Source organism: Oryctolagus cuniculus, chromosome 15 (genome assembly GCF_964237555.1).
Source record: "Oryctolagus cuniculus chromosome 15, mOryCun1.1, whole genome shotgun sequence".
In the NCBI taxonomy this organism is placed as follows: domain Eukaryota; kingdom Metazoa; phylum Chordata; class Mammalia; order Lagomorpha; family Leporidae; genus Oryctolagus; species Oryctolagus cuniculus.
Window position 1 is genome coordinate 15098158 of NC_091446.1, and position 26428 is coordinate 15124585.

Genomic DNA, 26428 nt, shown 5'->3' on the forward strand with positions numbered 1-26428 from the left:
AGATATTATTTACAACAACAAGTCCTTGTGCCCCTGTATCTGCTTGGGAGGCCTGGAAGAAGCCTCTGGCTTTTGATCAGCCCAGCTTCAGCCGTTGCAGTCATTTGGGGAGTGGACCAGTGGATGGAAGACCTTTCTCCTTCTCTGCCTCTGCCTCTCTAACTCTACCTTTCAAATAAATAAATAAATCTCTAAAATAAAAAGGAAAATTATGGCCGGCGCTGCGGCTCACTAGGCTAATCCTCCACCTTGCGGCGCCGGCACACCAGGTTCTAGTCCCGGTAGGGGCGCCGGATTCTGTCCCGGTTGCCCCTCTTCCAGGCCAGCTCTCCGCTGTGGCCAGGGAGTGCAGTGGAGGATGGCCCAAGTGCTTGGGCCCTGCACCCCATGGGAGACCAGGAGAAGCACCTCGCTCCTGCCTTTGGATCAGTGCGGTGCGCCGGGCGCAGCGCACCGGCCGCGGCGGCCATTGGAGGGTGAACCAACGGCAAAGGAAGACCTTTCTCTCTGTCTCTCTCTCTCACTGTCCACTCTGCCTGTCAGAAAAATAAAAAAAAGGGAAAATTAAAAAAAAAAAATTTAAAAATACAAACACCTAAGTGAAAACCTGTATTTGTTTTAAAAAATAGAAGCCATAAGGCCGGCGCTGCGGCTCACTAGGCTAATCCTCCGCCTGCAGCGCCAGCACACTGGGTTCTAGTCCCGGTTGGGGCACTGGATTCTGTCCTGGTTGCTCCTCTTCCAGTCCAGCTCTCTGCTGTGGCCCGGGAGTGCAGTGGAGGATGGCCCAGGTCCTCGGGCCCTGTACCCGCATGGGAGACCAGGAGGAAGCACCTGGCTCCTGGCTTCGGATCGACACAGCGCACCGGCTGCAGCGCACCAGCTATAGTGGCCACTTGGGGGGTGAACCAATGGAAAAAAGGAAGACCTTTCTCTCTGTCTCTCTCACTGTCTAACTCTTCCTGTCAAAAACATTAAAAAAAAAATAGAAGCCATAATAATGAATAAAACTAACTAGATAGATCAAGACTACAGTGGAAATAATAAAGGAAAGAAATTGAAAGGGGCAAGCATTGGGGCACAGTGAGTAAAGCCTCCCCCAGTGACACCAGCATCCCATATGGGCACAAGTTCTAGTATGGTGGCTCTACTTCTGATCCAGCTTCCTGCTGATAGCCTAAGGAAAGCAGCAGCAGATGGCCCAAATGTTTGGGCCTCTGCCACCCATGTGGGAGACCCAATGAAGCTCCTGGCTCCTGGCTTCCGTCTGGCCCATCCCTTGCAGTTGGAGCCATCTGGGGTATGAATCAGCAGATGGAGTATCTCTCTCTCTCTCTCTCTCTCTCTCTCTCTCTTGCTCTCTCTCAAATAAATAAATCTTTTTTTAAAAAAAATGGTAAACATAAGGATAAATCAGTAAAAGCAATCCAACGGGGGGGGGGGGGAACAGAGGAAATAGGCTGGAAAAAAAACTGAACAGAGATCCAGGAACTATGGAAAAATAACAATCTAACATTCATATTATCAGAATCCTAGAAATAGGGTAAAAAGAGAAAGTGCACTTAAAGAAACTATTACCAAAAGTTTCAAAATTTTGTAAAAGACATAAAACTATAGATTCAAGAAACTGGGCAAATATCAAATGAGATAACTCTAAAAATACCCATGCCAAGACTTATCAGAATTAAAGTTCTAAAAGCTTACAGCAAAGAATAATCTTGAACGTAGCCAGAGAGAAATGACGTATTACTCAGTAGATTTCTCATGTGAAGCCCAAAGGAAGCAACACATTTTTCAAAGGGTAGGGGGCAGTGCAAAATAAAAGAACTGACAAGTATACATTCTACCTCAGGTGAAACCATCCTTCAGAAATTAAGAGAAAAAATTCTTAGGTAAAGAAAACCTAAAAGAATCTGTCATTAACAACCTTGCCTCCCCTTTTGACTAAAAGAAAATTTTCAAGTAGAAATCAAATGATAAAATAAGGAAACTTGAAGCACCAAGAAAGAGGAACAACAAATAAAACAGAAATACAAGTGAACACATTTTTCTTGAGGTTTATAAATCATATTTGATGATGGAAACAAAAATGATGACACCATCTGATACTAAAGACAATGATATTAAGAAGTGAAGAAGATGGGGCCAGCATTGTGGTATAGTGGGTTAAACTGTGGCCTACAATGCTGAAATCCCATACCAGAGTGCTGGCTCGAGTTCCAGCGGCTCCTCTTCTGAGCCAACATCCTGCTAATACATCTGGGAAGGCAGCAAAAAATGGCCCAAGTACTTGGGCCACTACCATCCTGTGGGAGATCAGGATGGAGCTCCAGATTCCAGACCTGGCTGTTGTTGCCATTTGGGGAGTGAACCAGCAGATGGAAGCTTGGTTTCATTTGCTTTCACTCTCTCTCACTCTTTCAAATAAATGAATAAAGCCTTTTCTAAATAAATAAATAAGATTGGAGAAGGCAAAGGGGTGTAAGTAAAACCAAAGTTTCTACAGTTCATGTGAGGCTGTAAACTATATAAAAAGACATTCTATAAGTAAATCAAGATGGAATCCTCAGTTATTCATGTAACCCACAGGAAGCAAGTAAAGAGAAACAAAGGCACAAGAGGAAACACATAAAAATAATTAATCAATATAATATAAGACTTACGTACTAATACATAAATATTGTCTTAAATATAAATAGCCCATTTATATAACATTCTTGAAATGACAAAGTTATAGAAATGAAGAAAAAACTGGCAGTTGTCAGGAGTTGCAGTAGAAGGAAGCTGGTGTGATCTGAATGGACAATGTTAAAAAACCTTTGGGACGATGATATTACTTTCTATCATGACAGTAATGAGCAACTATTCTGTGTTGTGACTATGGTGACAGATACAGAATAGTAAAACAATGCTCAATAACCCAAAAGACATGAAAGGGGAAACAGGAAACACACAGAAAACAAATAATAAAGGAATAGACTTAAATTTAAACATATCACCAATTATGTGAAAGAACTTAATAATGGAGAAAAATGAAATCACATGAAACATACAATCAAAAAGGCAGTAAAAGAAAAAGAGAAATGGATAGGATAATCAGGGAGCAACAAAAATGCATGTTTAAAGACTGGGAACAGGAGAGGGAAGTAGAAGGCTAGGAATGTGGGTAGAAGGTCAGCGCCCTGGCACAGGTTAATCCTCTGCCTGCGGTGCCGGCATCCCATATGGGCGCCAATTCTAGTCCACTGCTCCTCTTCCAATCCAGCTCTCTGCTATAGCCTGGGAAAGCAGTGGAAGACAGCTCAAGTCTTGGGACCCTGCATGCACACGGGAGACCAGAAGGAAGCACCTGGCTCCTGGCTTCGGATCGGCGCAGCTCCGGCCATTGCGGCCATTTGGGGAGAGAACCAACGGAAGGAAGACCTTTCTCTTTGTCTCTGCCTCTCACTGTCTGTAACTCTACCTCTCAAAAAAGGAATGTGGGTGGGATGGCAGATACAGTGGGAAAAATTACTATGCTCTTAAAGTTGTATTTATGAAGTGCGTGCAAATAAATAAAAAATAAAGTTACAATAGAATGGTAGGTTCAGAAAAAAAAGCATGTTAAAAAGCATATTGACAATTACAATGACCGTGAACTGTCTAAAAACACTATCCATCACATTGGGGAAAAAAGTAAAACCCACCTATATGCTATCAAAAAATGAAAACATATGACAGTGTAAACTCACTGGTAAAAGTAAGTACACAGTCAAATTTAAAATACTCTTAATACTATAATGGTGATAATATAAGCCACTTATTTTATTATTATGGTTATTATGGGTAAAAGACAAAACTGAAATATAATTGCTACAATAATCAGGAAGGGATATACAACATAAAATATAAATTGTGACATTGGAAACAAAATACGGGAGGTGGAGTAAAATTATTATTTCATATAATAAAAGTTGAGTTGTCAGTGGTTTAAAGTAACCTGATAAAACTACAAAACACTTATAGAAGCTTCATAATAACCACAAAGTAAAAATCTATAGTACATACATAAAGACAAAAAGAATCAAAACATATCAATGCAGAAAATTATCTAAAAACAAAGAAAGGGGCCGGCGCTGTGGCACAGTGGGTTAATGCCCTGGCCTGAAGCGCCGGCATCCCATATGGGCACCAGTTCGAGACCCAGCTGCTTCACTTCTGAGCCAGCTCTGTGCTGTGGCCTAAGAAAGCAGTAGAAGATGGCCCAAGTCCTTGGGCCCCTACACCCATGTGGAAGACCCGGAAGAAGCCCCTGGCTCTGGATCGGCACAGCTCCAGCTGTTGCGGCCATTTGGGGAGTAAAAATCGGATGGAGGCCGGCGCCGCGGCTCACTAGGCTAATCCTCCGCCTAGCGGCGCCGGCACACCGGGTTCTAGTCCCGGTCGGGGTGCCGGATTCCGTCCCGGTTGCCCCTCTTCCAGGCCAGCCCTCTGCTCTGGCCAGGGAGTGCAGTGGAGGATGGCCCAGGTGCTTGGGCCCTGTACCCCATGGGAGACCAGGAAAAGCACCTGGCTCCTGGCTCCTGCCATCGGATCAGTGCGGTGCGCCGGCCGCAGCGCGCAGGCCGCAGCGGCCATTGGAGGGTGAACCAACAGCAAAAGGAAGACCTTTCTCTCTGTCTCTCTCTCTCACTGTCCACTCTGCCTGTAAAAAAAATAAATTAATTAAAAAAAAAAATCGGATGGAAGACCTTTCTCTCTCTGCCTATCCTTTCTCTGTGTAAATCTGACTTTCAAATAAATAAATAAATAAATCTTGAAAGGAAGAAAGGGAGGGAGGGAGGGAAGGAGGGAGGAGGCAAGACACAAGGAATAAAGGAACAAAGTTTCCATAAATCAAGACAACAATTAAACTTGCAATACTAAATCTTTATCTACCAGTAATTACTTTCAATGTAAATACATAAAATTTGCAAACCAAAAACACAGAGTATCTGAATGATAAAAAATTATTTTTAAAGACTCAACTAAATGCTACCTACCATATACTCAATTTATCTTTCAGGATACACATAGGTTGAAAGTGAAATAATATAACAAGATACTTCATGAAAATGAAAATAGTACCTTCTGATTCCATTTTACATGAACTTTCTGAAGTTCCATTGTATATGTGTTCTGATTTTTTATCTAGGTTCAAAAATTCATTTTGTAGTGGTACAATTAGTGGTTCCTTTAAAATATTTTAAAATACCTAATTGATTAAAATTTCTAATGTTAAAGATAAATAAATATATTGATTGCAAAAGAAAAGAAAATGGAAAATAAAAGCAAGTAAGGATAAGTACACTTAGAAAAAACAGAATTAAGGCCACAAATTGTAAAATGAGACAAAAGTCATCGTACAATGATAAAAAGATTGATTCATCAAGAACATACAGCAATTCTACTTAAATATGGGTCCAACATTGGAGCACTTATAGAAAACAAGTAGTAACAGATATTAAGGGACACAGAGACTGCAAACAATGAGAACAGAGGATTTCAATATACCACTTTCAACAATGGAAATCATCCAAATTATCATAAAACCATATTGGACTTGAACTACAATTTTTTTAAGATTTTATTTATTTGAGAGGCAGAGTTTCAAACAGTGAGAGGGAGAGATAGAGAGAAAAAGGTCTTCCATCCACTAGTTGACTCCCCGAATGGCCACAACAACCAGAACTGCACCAACCCGAAGCCAGGAGCAAGGAGCTTCTTCCAGTTCTCCCACATGGGTGCTAGGGCCCACGCACTTGCCCCATCTTCCACTGCTTTCCCAGGCCATAGCAGAGAGCTGGATCAGAAGAGCAGCAGCTGAGACTAGAACTGGCACCCATATGGAATACCAGCGCCAGAGGCGGAGGATTAACCTATCACACCACAGCATCAGCCCCAAACTACATTTTTTAACTTAATATTTAATTGACTATTTTTTGTGATAACATGTTTTTGATTCACATTATAGTCAAAGGCTTAATGTCTCTATTAAATAAAAAGTTCAACAAATAAAAATAAAAGATCACAGTCCAGCAGGAAATTAGGCAAGGGCTATTTACAGTAATCAATGAAAAGATGTTCAACTTCAGTCATATAAAGTAAATTTTAAAATACTCCAAAAATCATTAAAACTACTGTAGCATATAATTCCTATCAACTGTTTGATAAAGATTTAAAACAACAGGCATTTACTGAACAGTCCATCCAATAGCAAAGGAATGAATACACACCTTCTCAACCACACAGGGAACATTCTCCAAGACAAGGTCATATCTTAGACCACAAAATAAATCTTAACAAATTTAAGAAAACCAAATTAATAACATCAAATATCTTTTCCACACAGGGGGAATTCATAAGATCAAAAAATATGTAAAAATTAAGTAACATGCTCTTTAAACAACCAAAGAAGAAAATAAGAAAATTAAATCACAAGACAAATGAAAATGTAAATACAATGTACCATAATTTATAAGATGCAGCAAAAAGATCTAAGAGGGAATTTTATATCTATAAATGTCCACATCAAAAAGGAAAAAGATCTCCAATAAACTAAAGTTATACTTCAAGGAAGTTAAAAAAAAAAAAAGGAAGAAAGGAAGAAGCTAAACAAATACTTAAAATGAATAACAGAATAAATGAAATAGAGACTAGAAAAAAACAAGATCAACAAGAAAAGATAATGAAACTAACAGTTGGTTTTTAGAAAAAATAAAATCAACAAATCCTCAGTAAAACTGTTTAGAAAAAAGAGAAAACTCAAATAAAATCAGAAATAAAATGAGACATTATAACTGATAGCAGAGAAATACAAAGGATCGTACGAGACTACTATGAACAATTATATGCCAACAGATTGAATAACCTAAAAAAAAAAGAAGGATGAATTACCAGATACATACACTCTAACAAGTCTGCATCAAGAAGATAAGGAAGGCCGGCGCCGCGGCTCACTAGGCTAATCCTCCGCCTAGCGGCGCCGGCACACCGGGTTCTAGTCCCGGTCGGGGCGCCGGATTCTGTCCCGGTTGCCCCTCTTCCAGGCCAGCCCTCTGCTGTGGCCAGGGAGTGCAGTGGAGGATGGCCCAGGTGCTTGGGCCCTGCACCCCATGGGAGACCAGGAGAAGCACCTGGCTCCTGGCTCCTGCCATCGGATCAGCGCGGTGCGCCGGCCGCAGCGCGCCGGCCGCGGCGGCCATTGGAGGGTGAACCAACGGCAAAGGAAGACCTTTCTCTCTGTCTCTCTCTCTCACTGTCCACTCTGCCTGTCAAAAAAAAAAAAAAAAAAAAAAAAAAAAAAAAAAAAAGATAAGGAAGACAGCACTGTGGAGAAGTAGGCTAGGCTTCCACCTGCAGTGCCCACATCCCATATGGCCACTGGTTCGTGTCCCGGCTGCTCCTCTTCCCAGCCGGCTTTCTGTTTATGGCTTGGGAAAGTAGTGGAAGATGGCCCAGTTGCTTGGGCCCCTGCCTCTCAAGTATATAAATAAATCTTAAAAAAAAAAAGTGAAGAAACCTGAACAGACTAATTATAAGGATAATGAATAAGCAATCAAAAAGTTCCCAAAAAATAAAAGCCAAAGACCACATGGCTTCAATGGTTGAATTCTCTCAAATATTTAAAGAAATAATGACAATTTTTCTTTTAAATATTGAAGAAAATAGACTCCTCTTCCACAAATTATTTTCTAAGGCTAACACTAACCTGATAAGGCACTACAAAGAAAGAAAAAGTACAGGACAATATTCATGATGAACACAAATACAAATATCCTCAACAAAATGGCAGCAAACTGAATCCAACAGAATAATAAAAAGATAATTCACCATGATGAAATCCAATTCACCACAGGAATGTAAGGATGGCTCAACATATGCATGTCAATAAATGCAATATACCCCAACAAGAAAATAAAGGACAAAAATATATGATATCTCAACAGACATACAAAAGGTATTCATAAAATTCAACATCCCCTAATAATAAAAAAGGACAAAAACTGTTTATCTTCACCAGATATATAAATCTCAGCCACTGAAATAAAATTATGTCTGATATAATTAATCATTAGGGAAGTGCAGATAGTAAGATATCACTATCAGTAAGATAGTGCATAGTAAGATATCACTAAAACACCTATCATTTAAAAACTAACAATGCCAAGTATTGGTGAGGATGTTAATAGGAACTCTCATATGCTGCAAGTAGGTTGCAAAGAATATTATCACTTGGTAAACAGTATGGCAGTTTCATATAGTTAAAATACCACACAATCCAGCAATCCCACTCTCCAATACTTACACAACAAAAACATATGCCCTGCTCCCCACGTAGGATCTCTGTCCTTAATGTGTTTTACTATGAAACTTAAAGACAACACTACTAATCGAACAATACCCTATACCTTATGCGGTTGTGTGAGGGCAGCCTGTTGAAATCCTTGCTTAGTGTATACTAAGTTGATCTTCTCTATATGAAGGTAATTGAAAATGAAACTCGATGAAGGGCAGGATGGGAGAGGGAATGGGAGAGGGGAAGGCCGCAGGAGGGAGGGAGGTGGGGGGGAGCCACAACAATACAAAAGTTGCACTTTGTAAATTCACATTTATTAAATAAAAAATATATGTCCACATAAAGACTTGTATGCAAATAGTCATAACAGATTTTTTCAAAAGATATCAAAACTGTACCCAAATGTCCACTAACAGGTAAATGTGTAAACAAATTGAGTTTCATCCAAAGACACAAAAAGGAGCCAACTGCTGATACAGGAAAAAAATATGGATGTCATGGATGCCGTTTTGTGTCCCGGCTGCTCCACATCCAATCCAGCTCCCTGCTAATGGACTGGGGAAAGCAGCAGAAAATGGCCCAAGTATTTGGGCCCCTGCCACTGCAGCCATCTGCGGAGTGAACTAGCAGATAGAAGATCTCTCTCTTCTCTGTCTCTCCCTCTCTTTCAAAACAAATCTTTAAGAAAATGTGGATATTATCATGCTAAGTGGTAGAAATCATATAAGATCACCTTCTATAGGATTCCCCTATACAAAATTCAAAGTGAGGCAAAATTATAGTGACATAGCAAACTGGATTGGAGAATCATAAGACAGTGACTCAACAGTGGCATTAGTAAACTTCTCAAGGTGATAGAAATGTGTCTGTCTTAACTGATGTGGTACTTACAGAACTATTCACATTTGCCAAAGCTAATCAAGTTACACTCTTAAAATCCAAGTTATTATACATACATATGTATTTGCTGGTGATAACTAAATCTGCCTCTCAGTGCTCCCCATCTTAGCATGCTGCATTTCCATTTTTCTAGTTACTAAATCAGTATCTTAGAGCTATCCTTGACTCTTCTCTCTTACATTCTAATTTGTTCTCTCAGCCAATTCTGTTGTTTACACTTTCAAAACAAATAAAAAACCCAAATCCATTCAAGTGACTCCTCTGCTAATACATCATTCTAGGACAATTTCCTTATCCATCTAAATTACTGATCTCTAAAAATGCACAATGCAGGAGAAAAGATTTTTATTTAGTTAATTGTTATACTGACTGCTGACACAGACTGATAATGATATATTGAGATCCTAATAAACCACCAACTATTTATATTGTTCTGTGTGGTGCCAAAGAGATGTTTAAGCTACGTTTAAGATCCAGCCTGCATGCACACAGCAATCCTCCATCCACACCTACTCATAATCAAAGCCACACTGTTTTCTTGTCCCATTTTCCCAAGCCCTTTTTATACCCATTAGGGAGCCTCTTTTAGCTCTCCTCAGAAAATCTCATTTCATGAATAAAAAACCTCATACTCTTCTCAGTGTTATATGTAACACAGTCCTTCTCAACATCTAGACCATATTTAGTGAGGTAGAAGATCCATTTTGTCTTTGTGGGATGACCATAATACACCAGATCACTATAGCCTTTAGGGCAAAAACATTACTAAATATTTATCATTATAAATTGCTTTAAAGTCAATATTCTAGAAGAGTAACATAACTTCAAAATATATACACCAAAAGTTGAAAAAATATATAAAATCGACATCATCATAGAAAATTTGATGTACATTTCCCAGTAATTGACAGCATTAGTCAAACTACCATTAGAGATCTAAAAGATTTTAGCATAAACAATGTACTAAATTTAGTGAAATACTGACATTTGCAGCAAAGTGGTTGGACCTAAGTATCACTGATTTGAATGAAATGAGCCAGACACAATACAAACATGACATTCTCTCCCTCATATATGGAGGTTTAAAAAAAAAGTCAAAATGAACTTAGAAGAGTGATTAGTAGAGGTTGAGTAACTATAGTTCACAATAATGTATTATACACTGTATAAAAAACTAGAAGAGAGGAGCTGGTAGGCTTCAAGCACAAAGAGAGGAAAGAGGGAAGACTAGTAGCATGGTTTTATCAGTTTACAGTGTGTATATGTGTTGAAATAGTGCACTGTACCCCATAAAATTGTACAAGTATCATATGTTTAAAATTTTTGATAGTATTTTTAAAATAAACAGGAGTGAGCATTTGGCCTAAGTTCCAGTCCTAGCTCAGCTTCCTGCTAAAATGCACCTTGGTGGGGGCGGGGTGGGGGGGGGGATGGGAGGGGAGGAAGGGTGTTAGGCAGGTGATGGCTTAAATACCTGCTTCCCTGCCACCCACATGAGGGACCTGGATTGACTGGATTGATTCAAAGCTCCCGGCTTTCACACGGCCCAGCCCTGGTTATTGGGTTTATTTAGGGGAAGAACTAGCAGGTGGAAGTTCTTTCTCTGTTTGCCTCTTTCTCTTTCAAACAGTGAAAATAAATAAATTAAAAGTATTAAAAAGGAAGCAAACAAATGTATTATGCCATTTTGGAATAAAGTTCTGGCACTTTTCTTAAAAAGTTTAAGATACATGTTCCTTCTGATATAGCATTAGACAAGAGAAACAAAAACATGTCCATAAGTAGTAGACTTATACAGGAATGTTCATGGCAGTAATATTCACATTAGTCCAGAATTATAAACAGCCCAGGTGTCCATCAATAGGAGAAACCATAAACAAATACATTAATACACTGGAATAATACTCAACAAAAAGGAACAAATTACGAATGCATACATGTCTGAATCTTAACATGGAAGTGAAAGAAGTCTTACACAAAAAGTATGCATAATATATATGAAATTCTAGGCAAAACTACTTCATGGAGGGAAAAGAAATCAGGTATCGGGGAGAATATGGTCTAGGAAGAGTCATTAGAGAACTTTCTCAGGTGACAGTAAATGTTCCATTATCTTGGTAAGAATTTGGGTTTGGAGGCTGGTATTGTGGTATAGCAGATAAAGCTGCAGCCTGAGGCACTAGCAGCCCATATGGGTACTGGTTCAAGTTCCACCTGCTCCACTTCTGACCCAGCTCCCTGCTAATATTTCTGGGAAAGTAGTGGAGAAAAACCCAAGTCCATGGGCCCAAGTGCAGGAGCACCCACATGAGAGACCAAGAAGCTCCTGGCTCCTGGCTCTGAACCAGCTCAGCTCCGGTCATGGTGGCCATTTGGGGAGTAAACCAGCAGAAGGAAGAGCGTTCTCTCTCTCTGGCTTATGCTAGCTTACTTGCTCTCTCTCTCTCTCTCGCTCTCTCGCTCTCTCCTTGCCTTTCAAATAAATATTTTTTAAAAAGAATTTGGGCTTCACAGACACATATATTTACCAACAGTCATATGGTACACTAAAGATACATGCACTCCCCTGCATGCAACTTTTAGGTTTTACTATGAATAAAAAACTCTAGTTAACAGTAGGCATGCTATTGTCTTTACAGGTCAAGTGATGTTTTCAACTTTCTTTAAAATGCACAAAATAATAAGGCCAGCGGCATGGTGTAGCAGGTAAAGCTGCCGCCTGTGGTGCCATATGGGCAACGGTTTGAGTCCTGGCTACTCCATTTCCGATCTAACTCCCTGCTAATGCACCTTTGCAAGCAGTGGAAATTGGCGCAGGCACTTGGGACCCTGCACCCACAAGGGAGACCTGGAAGAGGCTCCTGGCACCGGGCTTCAGATCGGCCCAGCTCCAGCTGTTACAATCATTTGGGAAGTGAACCAGCAGATGGAATATCTCTCTCTCTCTCTCTGCCTCTCCTCTGTAACTCTTTCAAATAAATAAATTTTTTAAAAATGCCCAAAAAAGATTGTTAGAGAGGGAGCTACAGTATATGAAAAAGTAAAAAGTTAACATAAAATTGATTTTTTAACAATTTGGCCTGATTTTAATGTTTTTCAAGTATTATTTTGACATAGAACCTAGGTTTAAGTTATGAACATTTGACAGTGTTCATTTATCTAACCACGCCTGAGGTTACTAAGGACTTAACCATTTCTTTTTAAAGATTGTATTTGTTTATTTGAAAGGTGGAGTTACAGAGAGGAGGGGGGGAAGAGACAGAAAGGTCTTTATCCAGTAGCTCACTTCCCAAATGGCCACAGGGGCCAGAGCTGAGCCAATCTGAAGCCAGGAGCCAGGAGCTTCTTCCAGATCTCCCACACGGGTGCAGGAGCCCAAGTACTTAGGCCATCTTCTACTGCTTTCTGAGGCCACAGCAAGGAGCTGGATCAGAAGAGGAGCAGCCGGGACACAAACTGATGCCCATATGGGATGTTGAAGCTGGAGGCGGCAGCTTCACCCACTTTGCCATGGAGCTTGCCCTGACTTAACCATTTTATAATACTACAAAATCACAAAATTTAAGTAGTAGATACATAAGAATTTATAATCCGATTATATCTATTTTAAGTACTTTTAATTATCTGTAATAATTTAGATGGGCAGAGGACTGTCAAATATGTTCTCTCACCATAATCAAGTAAGCCAGAAATCAAAAACAAATGAAATTTTTAAATCCCATGATTAAAATTTTAAACCATACTTCTTCTTATGCTGATTTGTGTCCAAGAAGAAATTACTATGTAAGTATTATAAATTTGAACACCAACAATTAAAATACTACATACCAAATTATATAGGATACTGTGGCCATGTTTATATGTATAGTCATTTACTCATTTATTTATTCTAGAGACAGAAAGAGAGAGAGATGGAGAGAGACCACTCCTCAAATGTCTATGACAGCCAGGGCTAGGCAGAGGTTTAAAGAGCAAATCGGGAACTGAATCCAGGTTTCCCAAGAGTCACTAGCTTGATCCATCACTGCTGTCTCTCAGGGCCTGCAGTAGGAGGAAGTTGGAGATTTGAGCCAGAGGCAGGTATTGAACCCAGGTACTCTGAAATGGGATGTGGGTATCTCAACCAGCATCTAAACTGTTAAGCCAAACACTTGTCCCATGCTATAGCTTTAAATGCATACATAACAGTATTTCAAAATGTTGGTAGAAAATGGACTTAAAAGATAATTTTATTTGGTGCAAAAATATTTGAAATCCATGCATATGAGAGGGGTCTTAAAAGTTCATGTAAAATGTGTACTATGAAAAACAGTACATACAAATTTCAAATTTTTTTGCTCCTAAATAAACTTAATTCCATTTTTCCTCAAACATGCTAAAGTCCTCTCATATATAAAGAACATTCAAAAGAAGAATGCATGAAAGATGATGAATGAAGCATCAAAATAAAAAGCAGGGAAAAGCATACCACAGCAAAAAATGCACACTAAAAGGAGTTCATAATAAAAAAATCAACTAATAAAACAGACAAATGAATTTCAAAAACAAATAATTCACTAACCCCAAAAGTTGGGGCTTTGAAAAGCATAAAGATGGGGCCAGCTTTGTGGCATAACAAGTTAAGCCATCACATGCAACACTGGAACCCCTAAATGGGCACTGGTTCTGGGTGCTCTGCTTCCGATTCACATGCCTGTTAATGCCCTGGAAAATCAGTGGAAGATGCCATAAGTCCTTCATCCCCTGCACCCACGTGAGAGACCTAAATGAAGCTCCTGGCTCCTGGCTTCGTCCTGGCCCATCCCCAGTCATAGAAGCCACTTGGAAAGTGAACCAGCAGGGTAGAAGATCTCTCTCTCTCTCTCTCTCTCTCTGTAACTCAGCCTTTCAAACAAATAAAATAAATCTTTTTTTAAAAGAAAAGTATAAAGATTTATAGTCTCCTGTATAATCTAATCACAAAAGTAAAAAAGTCCAAGCTGCCAATATTAGGAATATGAAAGAGAACATGGCTGCAGAATACTTCTAAATTCACTAAAAGAGAACACTTTTGGTTAATGCACTTGAAACTTTACATAATTAAACTATGAAAACATTAGATCATCAAGTCTCACAAGAAGAGAGAAAAAACTTTAGCAGTCCTATAACTATAAATAAATTGAATCTGATTTGAAAACATTGCCACAATGAAGTCTCCAGACTCAGATGCCTTCATCAACAACTTGTACCAGACATTTTTGAAAAAAGCAGTGATGACAACGTCTGTCAAATACTGGAAAGAAGAATGAAATTTAGAAAATAGGCAGCAGAGCTAGCAAAACAGAAATTGTCTGGAAGAAGTCATGGTTTTTATTTTTTTTTATTTTTATTTTTTTTTATTTTTTTGACAGGCAGAGTGGACAGTGAGAGAGAGAGAGACAGAGAGAAAGGTCTTCCTTTGCCGTGGGTTCACCCTCCAATGGCCGCCGCGGCCGGTGCGCTGCGGCTGGCGCACCGCGCTGATCCGATGGCAGGAGCCAGGAGCTTATCCTGGTCTCCCATGGGGTGCAGGGCCCAAGCACTTGGGCCATCCTCCACTGCACTCCCGGGCCACAGCAGAGAGCTGGCCTGGAAGAGGGACAACCGGGACAGAATCCGGCACCCCGACCGGGACTAGAACCCGGTGTGCCGGCACCGCAGGTGGAAGATTAGCCTAGTGAGCTGCGGCGCCGGCCAGAAGTCATGGTTTTATCCCAATATCCTAAAGGCATGCAAGGGCAATAAAAAAAATTAACAATAATTATTTAACATCTGAAAGTATATAGTCAGTATTCAAATTTGTAATAATTTTATAAACTTATTTTTATAGATGTATTTATTTATCTGAAATACAGAGTGAGTGAGAGTGAGAGAAAGGGAAGCAGGGAGGGAGAGAGGAAAGGTAAAGGGGGGGGGGGAATGAATGAATCTTCCATCTACTGATTCAATCTCCCAAATGCCTACCACAGCAGGGGATGGCCAGGCCTAAGCCAGAACTCCATACAGTCTCCCACATGAGTGGGAGAGACCCAAGTACTGAGGTCATCATCCACTGCCCTCCCAGGTACATTAACAGAACTAGATTGAAAGCAGAGTAGCCCCTACTCAAACTAACACTGTAATGTGGGATGCAGATGTAAGCAGCAAGACACCCAAACTTTTATTAAGTTTGTTGGAATCAGGATCTAAATGTAACCCACACGTTGCAGTTGTCCAAGAAGTTATCTCCAAGTCTTTTAAATCTATAGGTTCTCCATCTTTTTTATTGCGAATATTTTGCTCAACAGTATTTACCAATTTCTAGAATAAAGGCTAATGATCATTGACCCAAAAAAGGAAGAAACTAAATCTTTAGACAGCAGACTTAGGAATCAAAAGCAAAAATGGGCTGAACTTATCTTAATGATAAATGTCAAATACTTCACTGAGAGTCCAACATTAATCACACAAGTACAGGATACAGTAATCTTATTTCACAGCAGTTACATAAAAAACTAGTGAACTAAGACAAATTTTTTGTTTATAAGTGAACAGAATAATATTAGTATAAAATACAAATTTAGGTTACATTAATAAAGTTAACAAAATATCTTGTCTAGAAGAAGGTAAAATAATGATTTCACATGAGGTAGCATGCTTTGTTAAAATGTTAGGTATGAATGGGTCATTACAAAGTATAGTTTTTCCAGGGAGAGTGGTAAAGATTACAAAAAGACAACAAAGATAATGTTTATCTTATACAATCCTGATTTGCAATTATCTACCAAGGTGATCATTGGCCAGTTCTACACAACATCTGTGCCTCAGCTTCCTTATCTGTAAATTGGAGTAAAAAACAGCATGTATTATTGCTTGAGGGTTAAATAAAATTACAAGGGGCTGGCGCTATGGCATAGCAGGTAAAACTGCCACCTGCGGTGCCGGCATCCCACGTGGGTGCCTGTTCAAGACCTGGCTGCTCCACTTCGAATCCAGCTCTCTGCTATGACCAGGGAAAGCAGTGGAAGATGGCCCAAATCCTTGGGCCCCTGCACCAACATGGGAGACCCTAAAGAAGTCCTGGCTCCTGGCTGCGGATCAGCGCAGCTCCCGGCATTGCGGCCAATTAGGGAGTGAACCAACGGATGGAAGACCTCCCTCCCTTTCTCTCTCTCTCTCTGCCTCTCCTCTCTCTGTGTAACTGTGACTTTCAAGTAAAATAAATAAATAAATAAATCTTTAAATAATAAAATTACAATACCTTGTAAGAATTAAGCCCTTAATAAATATTAGCTATTGCCATTATTATTGGAAAATATTCTTTAAATCATTCAGTGTTAATATAAGGTATTATCAAAAAAGATTTGGAATGGAAACCACGTCACATAAAGACTGAAGGAAACAGGATGCTTGCCTAAAAAACTAAAGTTGTTAAAACAAGATATTCCTGAAGAATATTTGAAAGGTCAATATGTGGAAGAGTGATTAAATTGCCAGGATACAGTTCTGTATAATCATGAAAAAAACAAGAAATACAAATTCCAAGCATGCATATTTCTTCTAAATAAAATTTTAAAGTTTATCAAATATAATGTCTGCCTTTTAAGTCATGATTTATCTACCAGTGAAAGAATGCTAACCAGAGACAGAAAATATCAAAATTTTCTGGATATGAATGCACCTCTCCTGAAATTTTTTAATACAGTCAATGCATAGATTTAAATATATGTATAATAAGCATATAAATTTTAAATAATTTTAAAGGATATGGTTTAAAATTTTCACTTACCAAAACTATAGCCTTTTAATATATTATTTTCTGAAACAATAAATATAAAAATATAAAATTTTAACAGTAGCTTTTGACACAATTTATTAAAATGATATTTTACTCATTATATTGAAACTCTTTCATATTTCTTAATTAGTTCTGAGAAGTTCTAAATGAAACTTGACCACAAATGCTAAGACTAATATAAGCTCACAACAAAATTTTGCTTTTGATGATGCCTATGATTAAATTACTTTTAAACTGGAGATTTTTCCTACTAAAAATTCCTATCCTGACCTAGCAGTTAAGATTCCAGTTAAGAAGACTACAATTCCAGTATTTTGCAATACAGACCCTGGGAGGTGGCTGGTGATGGCTTTAGTAGCTGGATCCCTGCCATCCATGTGGGATACCAAGGTTAACTTCCCCACTCCAAGCTCTGGCCCTGACCAAGCTCTGGTCATTGTGGGCATCTGGGGAGTAAACCAGTAGGTGGGAGCTCTCTCTTTCTCTCTGCGTCTCAATAAAAAAAGAACTATTATAAAAGTTCCTAATTGCCATTACCTAACACATTTATATTATAATCTATATTTTTAGATGTTTTCCAAAAATCAATGTACAATTTATACTTAACATTATAGAATTTTGAAAAATTACATGATGCTCAAAGCAGAAGAAAAAGTCACATTGCATCACTACATTTTAAAAAAAGAAATAATTATCCTTCTCTGTATAACATGTCAAAAATAAAACTTTAATTTTTAATCAAAAAGAAGAAATTAAGAGAAAATGACATGAATAACGGCTTCTCAACTACACCTCTCAAAGGCATGAAACATACTAAAGAAAACATTACTATTATACTCACCTTGAGACTCACATTGAGATTCTTAGAAAGTTTATGAGGTATTGCTAACTCAAAGTGAAATAAATTTCCCTCAGGACTAACCCAGAAGAGCTTTATGGTCCAAGTTAGTAAAACCATCCACATAATTCCCCTCTGAGATTTATAGATTCCCTAAAGTCATAATTCTAAGTATAACAAAAAAGGACAAACTGACGTTTCCTTCACTGCCACTGAAAATTCACAGGAATTCTTACTACGTTCAGTTAAATATATACTTTAAACCAAATACGAAAAACAAATACACTTCTTCAATTTCTACCATTTTTGCAAATTTAATTTCAATGGTGTGACCAAGCTGCACTAACAAAGGAAATTTAACACTTGTTACTTAGAATCACTGTTAAAACAATTTGTTCCATTAATCAGAAGTGCACTCTCCCTCCCTCTCTCTCATACACACACTGTATAACCATTCCCGTTGTCCTTATATATTTAAGTGCATATTTCTTAACAAAAAGCACCCTTTACACAACCACATCAGTTATCAGCTTAAGAAATCTGACATTTGGAATGCCTGTTCCCCTGCCAAGTAATATTAGTCCCTTTAACTGTCAGCTTGGCACACCCACCTTCCCAGGATGCACCAGTCTCACCCAGGACCAGGATGCATGCTAAGACCCAAGCCCATTTGTATATCTGATTAAGGTACCACCCCCTGTATCACAAAAAGAGGTGGAGAGTGAAGGAGAGGTCTCTTTTCACCTTGGACCATGCTTCAAGGTACTGCTCTCATTTTCTGTCTCTCTTTCACAGGCAAACCTCTGGCCTACTCATCATGAGTATTTCTCCTTCACAACATATTTTTATCCAGCATAAAATCTAGTGTGTGATCACCAATTGTCATACATATGTGTATGACATACATGTGTATGACATAATATAATATGTATGACTACATTGTATAGCTATGTCAACATTCAGTTGTCATGTTTCTTTTGACTCCTTAAATCCTACACAATTTTTCAACCTTTGTCTACTAAAACATTGATCTTTTTTTTTTAAAGATTTATTTATTTGAAAGGTAGAGTTACAAAGGAGAGACGGGGGTGGGGGGTGGGGAGAGATTCCATCTGCTGGTTCACTCCCCCAAATGGCTGCAATGGCCAGGGTGGACCAAACTCAAATCAGGAGGAAAGAGCTTCATCCAGGTCTCCCACATGGGTCCAGGGGCCCAGTGATATGGGTCATCTTCTGCTGCTCTCCAAGGGCCATTAGCAGGGAGTTGGATTGGAAGTGGAGCATCCAGAACTCAAACCAGCACCCACATGGAATGCCCACTTCACAGGTGGCAGCTTAACTAGCTATGACACAATGTCGCTACCCAGCACAGACGTTCTTAAAGAATAAGGGTCTCCCCTTTTTAAAACAGAATGTCCCTCATTTGAAATTTGTCTGGTATTGCATAATGATTAGACTCAGGTTATACATTCCCAGTCAGAATACTCTAAGTTATGAATAAACAACCTATGTCCTGTGTTAGTATATGCTCATTTTTTAAAGATTTGTGTATTTGAAAGGCAGAGTAACAGAATGTGAAACAGAGACAGGCAGACAATGAATCTTTTCTACCCACTGGTTCACTCACAAAATGACTTATAACAGCTGGAGTTGGGCTAAGCTGAAGCAAAGAGCCAGGAACACCATCTGGGTCTCCCACATGGGTAGCAGGAACTCAAGTTATTGAGCCATCATCCAACTGCATCCCAGGCACATGAGCAGGAAGCTAGATGGGAAAGGAGCTTCCAGAACTTGAACTGGCACTCCAAAACGGGACGCAGGGGTCAGAAGCAGAGGCTTAACCAGCTGAACCACAATGCCCACCCCTAGTCTATGCTCATTTTCATTAAAAAAAAAAAAAGAATTATTCCCACCAATAGTGTTAAAGGGTTATCTTTTCTTCACATTCTTGCCAACACTTATCTTTTTGCCTTTTTAATAACATCCACTGTAATAAGTGTGAGGTTTTAACTTGCATTCCCTGATGATGCTAGGCATGTTTTCATATATCTAATTGCCCTTTTTGTCTTCTTGAGAGAAATGTCTTAAAGCCTCTTGCTCATTTTTTAATCAGTTTGTTTTCTTGTTATTCAGTTGTCTCCATCGTTCTTGTCTTTTGGATATTAACCCCTTTTCAGCTGTATGATTTACATGTACTTCCCCTTTTCTGTAGGTCATTGTTTCACTCTGTCAACACAGTCATGTTCATTTAACTGCATTTTACCTACACTACAATGGCAAATTGAGTAGCTAAAACAGTGACTATAGTCTGCAAGCTTAAAATATTAACTATCTGACCTAAAGTAAGTTTGTGGAAACCTGCTGCTATACATGATGTTTCTTAATGATGCCCACAATTCCCAACTTTACATAGTTTCTGATTTAAATTCTGATCATACAAACAAGATAGTAACAAGTTTTCCTGCTATTTTATTTTTTCCTTTATTAACAATCCATATGGGGACCAGAACTGTGGCAAAGTGGGTAAAGCCGTTGCCTGCAATGCCGGCATCCCATATGGGTGCCAGTTCAAGTCCTGGCTGCTCCACTTAGATCCAGCTCCCTGCTGATGAGCCTGGGAAAGCAGCAACAGATGTCCCATGTACTTGGGCCCCTGGACCCACATGGGAGACCAGGAAGAAGTTTCTGGCTCCTGGCTTCGGCCTGGTCCAGCCCCAGCCATTGCAGCCATTTGGGGAGTGAACCAGCAGATGGAAGATCTTTTTCCCTCTCTCTCTCCTTCTGTGTTTCCCCCTACCCCTGCACGTGTATGTATGTGTGTGTATGTCTATATCCCTCTCAATCTGTAACTCTGCCTTTCAATTAAATTAATCTTAAAAAAAAAATCTGGACAGAAGACACTAAATACCATGTACATGTTGTCAAAAGTTCATCTCCACAGGGGCATGCATTTGGCACAGTGGTTAAGCCACAACTTGGATACCCACACCCCAAACTGGAGTGCCTGGATTCAAGTCCAGACTTGGCTTCCGATTCCAGCTTCCTACAAATACACACCCTGGGCAGCAGGTGATGGCTCAAGTACTTGGGTCTGAGTCACTCATGTGGGAGACCCAGACAGAGTTCTGGGCTAACAGCTTCAGCCTGGTCCAAGCCCTGCTGTTGCAAGCAGTTGGGTAATTCTCTCTGTCCAACTCTCTCTACATTTCAAATAAATAAAAATGCTTATTGTACCCACTCCATAGACTTAGCATCCATTGACGAGTCTTCAAAAATTTCTAACTGTTGCAAAATGATTTTTCAACTCCAGCAATGCCAGTCAACTTTCTATGTAAAACACAAGCTTCCCTTCTCTATTAGTATCTATTATCAGTGTAAGCTTAAGATCTTCAATTTTTTCCAACAGTTTACAATTACTATCCTAAATTATTTTGATGCTCAAATTATTCCAGATTTCACCAATGACTCCAAGCTGACAGGACCTTTATTTCCTTAAGCATTTCCTTAATCTGAAGTTTCATCTTTACTTTCCCTGTACACTGTCTTAGAAGCAGCAATTTCTCCAAACAGCCTGCCTCCTTTTCATGAGGAATATTACAATCTAAAAGGAGAATATGGGTTACTGGAGTGGTCACAACTACTGCACTGTCTTCAAGGTGCTTTCAGAAGAATCTGTATCAGTATTTCCATTTATGCATCTATCTATATAATTATGAACTCCTACTGATACCTTCAATTCCAACCCATCCAGTGCAGGAGTATTCCTTGCCTTCTAGATTTCATATTTACATCTCTCTCTCATCTTCCACACTGAGAACCATGGTTCTCAACATCAGCACATTTTTTTTTACTCTAATAACATATCCTAAATCATTTCACAACTGCCTCACCAAAGCTTCAAAACACAAACCTCTGAGTGTGTTGGAAATCCTTCCTCATGTGTAGGCCTAGACTACGGATGCAAGTTGCTAGGATTAGTTTTCTCTCAGCCAGTATGATTCTATTAGTCATTTGGAACAGTTGGATTTGTTTCTGTTTGCATTGTTTTAGGGTTTTTTTCTTCTTTCCTTTTTTTAATATGTAACTGATCAATATGCTTCCAAAAATGTTTCTAAAAATCAAAAAAAGCATACACTCAGGGAAAGACATTTTCATTTTCTGTCCTTTCCACATGATTCTCTATCACCTCTCTAAAAAAGGAGTACTACTGTCTTCTGGTTTATCCTTCTTGTTTTTCTGCTATAATAATAAGGCATACGCATATTCTACAAAAAGTAGTACACTATGTATTTTTCACTTGAAATACTGGGAATACACATTTTGATCTTGACATTAATAAAAATGGTTTCCCCATTAAGCATAAGATGCTAGTTTTGGGAATGAAATATAGAAATATATTGTGTTCAGAAAGTAGTCAATCATTTATATTTATAATCAAGAGTTTATATCAGGAATGGTATTTTTAGCTCTTATGGAGATACTCAAGTAATTTTTCTATTTCAATTTACTATTACAGTGAATTTTGTTAACATATGCCACAGTAACCATTGGATTCCAGTTATATATCTTACTTGATCATGATGTACTCTTTCCTATGTGTGTTGGACTATTCATTTTCTTTTACTTACAATTCTGTGAAATACTTAGTGGGAAAGTTTTTTATTTAATTCATCTTAATCATGGAGTTCCATAATTTTCTATTTCTGTGCCAATTATATGAAGTGGTAATGTTATTACTGCGGTATAAACTAGCGAATAGAAGATCTCTCTTCGTGTGTCCACGTGTCTCTCTGCCTCTAACACTCACATTCAAATACATCTTTTAAAAAAAACAAATTTAGAAGTTTTCCTTCATTTTTTAATTCTCTAAATCAATTCACATAGCAGTGGGTCTGTTTTATTAAAAGTTTTGCTAAATTTACCCTTAACATCATCTAAGCCTGGGGTTTTCTCTACTTTTCAATGGAAATTACTCTATATAAATTTCCTATCACTATTGGGCTCATTTCTGGAAAAATCATTACTCTTTAAGAGGTGATACATTTCTTCTACAATTTCAAATGTTTGATGGGTTGCACAAGGTAGTCTTTGTTTTTTAAATGCCCCATCAATATTATTTGCTCTTTGCATTTCTTATTTTGTGTTTTACCCCTTAATTCTGGTTTAAATGATCTACTGACTTGTGTATTGTCAGTTTTTTTGAAAAAACAGAAATCTATTAAATTGATATCTTTCTATTTCCTTTCTACTTATTTCACTTGTTTGCTTAGTGTATTATTCTTTTTCTAGATATTTAAAGTTAGGAATGTAGAGCATTTATTTTTAATTGTATTAATATAGTCATTTAGTTTTCTAACTGCTTTAAATGTATCCCATAAATTCTTATTTCTTTCTACTTTCATTACTTTTCAGAAATTCTATAATTTTTGCTTGTCTTTCCCCTTTCACTCAATAGAATTATTTTATTAATAGTCACATGTTTGTTTTTAATATTTCCACTGTTGGAAACTACTGATTTTTTTTGCACAGTGACACATGGGATTTTTATCAGTTTTCCAGGTGTACTTCACAAGATATATTCTCTATAACTGGAGTGTATTATTCAATATATATCCTCCACATCATCTTTGATTATGTTGTTTAGAGTTTCCATATCTTATTTTTTGTCCTGTCAGATACTGATAGTGATGCTTTTTTTCTTTCCTTTTCATCACCTATAGTTTCTGTTTTACGTAGATGGTTTCTGAGTTACCTGGTATATATTCATTCATTACATATTTAATCATTATAGTAAATTGTGAAAAGTTTTCTTAATCACATTTGTTTCAGTGACCTAAATTCTACTTTCTCTGGTATCAGAGTCACAACTTTGTTGTCTAATTGTAGCCATATTCCTAATAAGTCTGTCTCCATTCTCCAATTTTTATCCTTTCTCAAACTGCTTTAGCTGTCCTTCTACATTCAGTGTAGAGATGGATATTGTTTTCCTTTTTTTAAAGACTTATTTATTTATTGGAAAGTCAGAGTTACAAAGAGAGAGGGAGAGACAGAGAGAGAAATATCTTTCATCTGCTGGTTTACTCCTCAAATGGCCACAACAGCCAAGGCTGGGCCAGGCTGAAATCAGGAGCCAGGAGCTTTATCTGAGCCTCCCACATGGGTGCTGGGCCCAGGTACTTGAGCTATCTTCTGCTGCTTTCCCAGGCACATTAGCAGGTAGTTGGATTGGAGGTGGAGCAGCCAGGTCACAAACCGGTACCCATTTGGGATAATAGTGTCATGGCAGGTGGCAGCTTTACCCACTACACCACAATACTAGCCCCATGAATATTGCTCTACACATCAATTTGAAAATGTTTTAGTAAACAAATTAACTCCATCAATGTGCACTAATATGGGGGTAGGCATTTGACAACGCAGTGAAGACGCTGCTTGGGAATGCCAGAATCCCATATTGGAGCGTCTGTCTGCTCATTAAAGTCCCAGCTCTGCTTCCAAGTCCAGCTTCCTGTTCCCAGAAGCAGCAGGTGATGACTCAAGTAGGTGGGTCCCCACCACCAAGTGGGAGACCCAGATTGAAGCTTCTGTATTCAGCCTGGCCCAGCCCCAGCTATTGCAAGCATTTGGGAAATCAACCAGCAAACAGCACAGGAAAGATAACTCTATCTCTTGGCCTTTGAAATACACAACATTTTTTTTACAAAAAGATGGACTGATATTACCTTCATCCTCAATTCTGTTATGTGTTATGATATATTTTTCTGAGTTTTTTAATATGCTTTCTTTTATTTAGTATTTAAGAAAATTTACATATTTGTTCCAGTGGTTTCCTTTTTCTTTATAGTTTTCATGGTGCCTGTAATTCCCTTTTTTCTCACTTAACTTTATTATCTGGTCTGTCAGTTTTAATCCTCAGTATACCAGGAACAACAGTAATCAGCATTTACCATGGCTCAATGGTTCCTTTTAGTTGCTTTACATTATCAAGTCATGTTATAAATAATTTATAGAAGAAAAAAGTGTCAATGAAAAACTATGTTTTCAACTTCCAGTAAGAATTTAAATGTAACAAATCTTTTTATCAAATTAATGCTGAGGCACAAATGTCATAAAAGATAAAAACATGTTGTTCACTCATTGAGTTTGAAAAATATCATTTAGAAAAATCATTTTTCTAAAGATTCATAATCTGAGATGTAACTTAAATGACTGATTCCACTATCATTAAAGTTGAGAATGTTGCTATCTCTTTGCATTCATCTCTGCATTCATCTTCTCATCTGTCTAATAATTGTGAAAAAATTCATCCTCAATTTCTGTTTTCTATGATGGACAAAAAATGACAAATTCTAAACTGTGCTCAAAAAGCCAAAAGCAGGCTGGAGTGGTAACACCTCCAGTCTTCTATTTTATGGCTTCTTTTAAAATGACAAAATACCTTGGACATTGTAATAAGAAAAGTGAAGGATAACAATTTATTTCACTATGGCATTATCTTTCTAAGAAATCTGTTTCCTTATTCATTTTAGCATTACTGAGAATAGTCATGACACATAATGAGTTAACTTCCAAGATGATGAGATTTTAAAATGCTCCGAAACACAGGAAAAATTACAACACTAGGATCCAATAGTGCATCTTAGATCTATAAGGGAACACAACTGACCCACTTGGTAATTCCAGACATAATACTTTACTTATTACTTTTTTAAGTAAGTAAGTATCCTGGGGCCATCACTGTGGTACAATGACCGAAACTGCCACCTGCAATGCCAGCATCCCCTGTTGGGTACCAGTTTGAGTTCACTCCATTTCTGCTCCAGCTCCCTGCTTCATCTATTCCAGCCATTTCAAGAGCACACAAGAGGATGAAGATCTCTCTCTAACCATGCCCATCTCTCTTTCAAATAAACAAGTAAATCCACCCCTCCCCCCCCCTTTTTTTTTTTTGAAGATGTATCTGAAAGTCAGAGTTACAAAGAGAGGAGGGGAGAGAGAGAGAGATCTTCTAACCAATGGTTCATTCCCCAGATTACCACAATAGCCTGGAGCTGGACCAAGCTGAAGCCATTAACCAAGAGCTTCATCCAGGTCTCCCACGTGGATGGCAGAGGCTCAAACACTTGGACCATCTTCCACTGCTTTTGCCAGGCAGGGAGCTGGATTGGAAGTGGAGCAGCACAGACAGAAACCAGCACTCATATGGGATGCCAGAGGCACAGACGGCAGTTTTACTCACTACACCACAATGCGTGCCCCCAAATAAATCATTTAAAAATAAATAAGTGTTCTTTGTTCTTTGGGAGACATCACAGAAAGAATAAAAGTTATGAAATAATCATATTCAAAAATAGTTAGACCTGCTCAGAAAAGATACTGACATATTAACACTTGATTCCACAAACCCTATGGTATACTAAGAGTTAAATGGCATATTTTTACTCCTATCTACTACCTAGGCAGTAGTGTGTGTGTGTGTGTGTGTGTGTGTGCATGCACGCGCACGCACGAGCTCTCCCCGGGCTCTCTCCCATTTTCATAGCTGCATTCTTCCTTCTTGGACAGAATATGTAACTTT

The 26428-nt window shown here is 38.5% G+C and overlaps 1 protein-coding gene across 13 annotated transcripts in view; it reads right to left on the reverse strand.

Annotated features, from left to right (window-relative positions):
• ATRNL1 (attractin like 1) overlaps window positions 1-26428 on the reverse strand; it is an 814147-nt gene that overhangs the window by 690441 nt on the left and 97278 nt on the right. Inside the window, exon 9 of one of the 13 annotated variants that reach the window (XM_070057176.1) lies at window positions 21761-21961. The exons of the other annotated variants lie outside the window; for them this stretch is intronic. Within the exon in view, the coding sequence (XP_069913277.1) occupies window positions 21960-21961 (2 nt within the window). The 3' untranslated portion in view covers window positions 21761-21959. Of the gene's footprint in view, window positions 1-21760; window positions 21962-26428 lie in introns of those variants that run through there. 13 annotated transcript variants of the gene reach the window in all.